General features: G+C 50.7%; 1 protein-coding gene across 1 annotated transcript; it reads left to right on the top strand.

Annotated features, from left to right (window-relative positions):
• The first annotated feature begins 394 nt into the window (after nucleotides 1–394).
• On the top strand, nucleotides 395–5305 carry LOC122365696 (E3 ubiquitin-protein ligase TRIP12-like). Its single transcript, XM_043337128.1, has 8 exons — nucleotides 395–483; nucleotides 1602–1822; nucleotides 2143–2330; nucleotides 2660–2848; nucleotides 3699–3860; nucleotides 4428–4550; nucleotides 4862–5020; nucleotides 5228–5305. Exons 1-8 carry the CDS (start codon nucleotides 425–427, stop codon nucleotides 5303–5305), a joined length of 1179 nt encoding a protein of 392 aa, XP_043193063.1. The 5' UTR covers nucleotides 395–424.
• Nucleotides 5306–6000: the final 695 nt, after the last annotated feature.

Genomic DNA, 6000 nt, shown 5'->3' with positions numbered 1-6000 from the left:
CCCTTCCCGTCTCCATTCTTCCACTCTTCCATGCCCGGTTCCACCTCGTTCTCTTCTCTCCTCCATCTCCGCGTAGTCTCCCCTTCGTCTCCGTCTTGTCTCTCCTTCGTCTCCGTCTCGTGTCCTCCTCGTCTCCGTCTCGTCTACCCTTCTTCTCCCTCTTGCCTCTGTCTCCCATGCGCGCGTGGCCCACGTGGCGCTCTGTCGCTCGGCCGCACTCAGCGCGTTTCATTCTGCGCGGCGGCTGGAGGCCGTGCCGCGTCCTCCATCGATTGTGAACCGCTGGGTGCGCGTGTGACCTGGCCTGACCCCGCCGGCGGCCTTTGTCGCGTCGACTCCGACGGAGCCCAGGATAAGCGTGGTTCCGTCGAGCGCGCTCAGTGGTGGCCGGGAGCCGGTCGGGGTGGGACGGTCGCGCTCGTCGATGGAGCGTCAGGGACCGGCGTGCCAGCAGTGCTGCTGCGCCTGCTGCTGCCGCGGCTGGTGAGTGACGGCAGCGGGGCTGAGGCGACTGAGCTCGGAGTGCGGGTGTCGGAACGTCACAGGTGATTCAAAACATATTCTCAATGATGTGTTGACGTTATTTGATGATGGTTGTTCAGGTGTGATATCTTCAAGTGCCTGAAGTCAATCGGACTTATTTGGTGAAATGAAGAGTACGGTAAACGGCTGATATACGAGAACTCGTAATGTGGCTGATAATCAGGAATGTATTTTTGGCCAAGGCTGCTCTTGTGACACTGACAGATTTAAGTAAATCTAATAATTTATCGAGGCTGGTCAGCGATCAAGAGGTACCGCGCTCCACGGATATATGTCCTTTGTACTCACGAGTTGAGGGACGATGTCGCCTGCTCCTTTATTCCGAAGCTGTTTGTTTGCACGTCACTAATGGAAGAGCGTATCTTTCGCGTGATCTTGGATAGCAATTAGCTTTCCTAGCCTGTGTTACAATTTTGAATGCCTTTATAAACCTTGACATTGCATATATGCTTTCAACAAATGATAACGGAAGAGACGAGAGAAGTTGCCATAAAGATACCAAAGTATCTATTATAGGGATTCAGTGCTGCACGAACATTCGTGATACATAGATATAGCCCTTATATCATTTTTTGCTCATTTGAGCCCGGTTGACGCCTGAGTCAGTGTGATCAGTCGATACTTTTTGTATGTTTGCTTGACGGCCTGCAGGATGGTTTTTGCTCGCATGACCACCGGGTGTTCCAGTGCCGAGTGCTCCAATACCCAATCATCTGTGCCTTTCGCCAAACAAAGAAGTTAATCGGCCTGTCGTGCCTTGACCCCACTTCTACTTGGCCACAGTCTGCGTGGCTTAGATTGCGGCAGAAGGAGCTTGTCTTTTTATATTTTCCCGATAGCCCGCGTCTTTGTTGAACCATTAAAACGTGCCAGTCCAAATGTCCCTTCACAAATGTGGTAACCATTAAGGCTCAAAGTGTACCGAATCTGCCGATGCTTACTATGACAAGCCCTGTTTAGTTACTTTTTTGCTTTATCAGATGCTATCTGTCGTTGTTTTTGGGATCTACCCTCCTCTCTCTATCCTCATAATTTGAACTCTCTCCCTTCCTCCTCAGCAGTCGCCGCGGCTCCCGGGGCGGTTCGGACAAGCCCGACTGGCCGTCCACCGGCTCCAGCTCCAGCAGTCGCAACAGCTCCGGCTCGACCGGCGACGAGCCGCAGGGCGAGCTGGTGCACCTGCGCGAGCTGCTGCAGGCGCGCGGCGTACCGCAACACCTGCTGGAACAGCTGGCGCCGCCCGCCAGTCCCAGCCGGCACCGCAGCCACGCAGAAGGAGGTGAGCTGCCCGCCCACGGAGGGAGATATGTGTCATCAGGGCTTTTAGGGAGCGATTGTGCTGTGTCATTCAGAAAAGGAACCGTTACTTTGAGCGGATTTGTGTGAGGTTGACTAATGTAATACTTACGAAAACGGTCTATTCATAGCTTGGTGGGATTCCATCTACCATACGTTCTGTGAACGTATAAAAAGTCATTTGGTAAAACAATTCATTTGAGCATTAGCAAAGACCGTCGATCGCTAAAAATGCTTTCCATTTTACCCTTACCTCCTGCTGCACTGACCGTACTAACCGCTGTGCGCTGGGCCCGGCTGCAGGCTGCAGGATGTACCAGCTGCTGCAGATGCTGCAGTGCTCGGAGGACGAGTCGCTGCAGCTGCAGGCGGTCGTCGAGCTCGGTCAGCTCCTGGTGATGGCCTCTGAGGACACGCTGGGCGCCTTCCCGGCCGGCAAGTTCGTGCCGCCCATCACCAGACTGATACAGGCAGACCGTGGCGACGACCTGGTACGGACCATCAGATAGAGTTTGACACAAGCGACGTTTATAATCGAGCTGAAGATACATTCTCAGCTGGAAGAGGCTTTATCTACTTTGTGCATCAATTAATGACCTTAAATATTAATCATAGTGGCATTACTTTGCTATCCTAAAAAAACATTTCTAACATTAAAAAAATATTTGATGTTTACCCTTATCTAGGTAGACTGGTATCTATGACCTAAAGGAAATCACCTCAGAAAACATGCACTTCCTCAATCAATGATCACGGTAATAATCCTATATATACGTCTCACAATATCTGAAATATAATGTTTCACTTATCCCGTCGTCAGGTCACACAGGCGTGTCGCACGCTGACCCACCTGCTGGAGCTGGTGCCGCACAGCTCGGCGGCAGCTGTGGCAGCTCTGCCGGCGCTGCTGCAGCAGCTCCGAGCCATCTCCTCAATGGAGGTGGCGGAACAGGCGCTGGCTGCACTGGAGCTGCTCACAAAGAGACACGGCAACGCTGTCCTGCAGGCGGTAAACAAATGGAGGGAGGGAGGGAGAGGGAGAGGAAGAGGAGAAGGGAAGGAGAAAGGGATGGGTAGAGGGAGAGGGAGGAAGAAGGAAAGGGAGGAAAAGAGGGAGAAGGAGAGGGAGAGAGGGAGAGAGGGAGAGAGGGAGAGAGGGAGAGGGAGAGAGGCTCGGCTGTACTCCGGCACAGTCTATCTCACGGCGCTTACTGCGGCACAGTCTATCTCACGGTGTTTAGCTGTACTGCGGCACAGTCTGTCTCACGGCTCTCGGCTGTACTGCGGCACAGTCTATCTCCCGGCGCTCGGCTGTATTGCGGCACAGTCTATCTCACGGCGCTCGGCTGTACTGCGGCACAGTCTATCTCCCAGCGTTCGACTGTACTGCGGCACAGTCTATCTTACGGTGTTTAGCTGTATTGCGGCGCAGTCTATCTCCCAGCGTTCGGCTGTACTGCGGCTCAGTCTATCTCACGGTGTTTAGCTGTATTGCGGCACAGTCTATCTCCCGGCGCTCGGCTGTACTGCAGCACAGTCTAACTTATGGTGCTCGGCTGTACTGCAGCGTAATCTACCTCACGGCCCTCGGCTGCACTGCAGCACAGTCTAATACACGGCGTTTAAGCTGTATTGCGGCACAGTCTATGTATATCGAGGCGCTCGGATGCATTGCGGTGCAGTCTAATACACGGCGCTTGATATGCCGAAATTCGCTGTAGTTGTAGCATATAAGCGAAGCGCAATTTATCAAAAGCTGCACCGAGATGGCTGGTGCCAGCTCATGACGATATTGCTTAAGGACTGACGTCTCTGATGTGGTACACCGCATGACATATCGTATCACGCTCTGTCCACAGGGCGGCATCACCTCCTGTCTGGCCTTCTTTGACTTCTTCTCTGCGGAAGCGCAGCGCGCGGCGCTGTCCGTGACGGCCGGCTGCTGTCTGTCCCTGACCAGCAGCGAGTTCCATCTGATCAGTCCGCACCTGTCCGCCATCGCCAGTCGACTCTGTCACCAGGTGAGTCATCTGAGTCAGTCGACTCTGTCACCAGGTGGGTAAACTGAGTCAGCCGACTCTGTCATCCGGTGAGTCAACTCAGCCAGCCGACTCTGTCACTAGATGAGTCATCTGAGTCAGCCTATTCAATCAACCGACTCTGTCACCAGGTGAGTCAACTCAGCCAGTCGACTCTGTCACCAGGTGAGTCAAATGAGTCGTCGACTCCGTCACCAGGTGAGTCAACTCAGCCATCCGACTCTGTCATCAGGTGAGTCAACGTAGTCAGTAGACGCATTCTCTCAGAATATCCTTGAGCAATGTGTTATGATGACGATACTTTAATCAAGTTATTAAGTCACATTTCTTCAACAGTTAAAGGCTTGTTAGCCGCTGTATCAAGCCAAAATGATTTCTAGCGGTAATCTTGCTGATGATATCGATGTTTACCCCTGAATGAATCTGGAATTTCAAACATCTGATTGCCTTTACTAGGAAGGAATATTTTATTCAATTCATTAAAAAATGTGTCCACTGTTCGTCCTTCGAAGGCACCACCGATTAACTCGCCATCTTACTCCGTTCAAGGACCGCCGGGTGGCTGAGGCTGCCTGCCTTGTGCTCTGCCGACTGTCTGAAACGTTCAAAGCCGACCGGATCAGGGTGCAGACAATCGCAGACAGCGGACTGGTGAAAAACATCCCACAGCTGGTCAGTCCTCAGCTATTTCTGAAATACAGGCTTCCGGCGCAAGTTTGACGAGCGTATTATCTTTCCTAATACTTCGATAACGATGCATCTTCTTAAGAAAATGCGAACATTAAAAAGTAGTTCAAGCGGAAGTTGTTATAATCATGCTGATGGGCCCTTTGATAAAGTTACTCGTTAGTAGTTCTACATTGAAAGAATGATAAGTTGCCTGTTTTGATTATATTACTAACCTAGATAAGCGTCAAACTAGTCATTGAAGTTAAACAGTTTCCCCTGCTGACTTCCCGCTCGCCCCCTTCTCCGCGATTCAGCTGGCCGGCAGTCCACCGGTGATTGGCAGCTCGACCTTCTGCGAGGTCACACGCATGCTCCGCCTCCTTTGCGCCCACTGTCCACCCATCGCCGTGCAGCTCCTCACAGAGAACATTGCCGGGACGCTGAAAAAGCTGCTAACAACAGACACTGGACAGGTGGGACCAAGTGACTGCGTATCATCACATTTAGTTTAAACCTAGATATTTGATTTGCTGCATAAAATAAAATATTTGTTGTGAGATTCCTAAAATAGCTGTTTACCTTTCGTTTATTACACATAAGATATTTCACATTATTTACATTCAGAGTAGATTTTTTTTTTGCTGATATGCCACTAAATTTTCGTTCACCCGACCCGACAGCCGGTGTCCCCGGGATCGTTCCGTAATTCGGAGGAGGTGTACTCGCTGGTCTGTCTGGTCTCCGAGCTGCTGAGATGAGATGATGAGATGAGAGATGATTTATTTGAGCATCCATATTTACACTTGTCGAAACATTACGATTGGCGTAGAAGCGCTATGGCGCTTAAAACGAGACGCCGCTCGAAACACGTAGAAAGCAGACAATAACACTTCTAATCGAACACTACTAATCACTACTGATCTTAATCAAAATGTCAATATTAACATAGCGAAGTCGACCCTGCCTTGGCCGAAGCGCCTGTCCCCGCCCCTACTCGCGCCATTGCTCTGTATTCCGAAATGGAAGTGCTGCTCCTAGTTCTAGCAGGCAAATCTCCGCGTTTTGAGTATATAGCTCTGGACGGCCATGGCGGTGTCATGGCGGGTAACCTTTATAACTCGCGAAGGCCCATTTAGCAGTGTTTCTATTTTCTTTTTCCGAGGAATGTTTTGAAAGTTCTCACTGAGAATTTCAGTTAACCTTTCGAACAATTCTTCTCGTTCTGTGCGAAAGAGTGGACAGATTAGGAGGAAATGCTCGTTGTTTTCTGTAGCAGCACCACAACTGCACTTGGCTGAATCACTTTTCCCTAATTTGAATCTGTGGTCTTTAAGATCTGATGAATTAAGCCTGAGTCGGGTGTGAAGCCGGTTTCCAATTTTGGAACCTGTGCTTAGGTAGGAGCTAGGTGACATGTTTATACCGGCATATGCATACAGCCTCTTTTTGAAGA

Source organism: Amphibalanus amphitrite, unplaced genomic scaffold, assembly GCF_019059575.1.
Source record: "Amphibalanus amphitrite isolate SeventyFive unplaced genomic scaffold, NRLGWU_Aamphi_draft 000758F_arrow, whole genome shotgun sequence".
In the NCBI taxonomy this organism is placed as follows: domain Eukaryota; kingdom Metazoa; phylum Arthropoda; class Thecostraca; order Balanomorpha; family Balanidae; genus Amphibalanus; species Amphibalanus amphitrite.
Note: the sequence above shows the minus strand (reverse complement) of the source record. Positions and strands in the feature narration are given on the sequence as shown.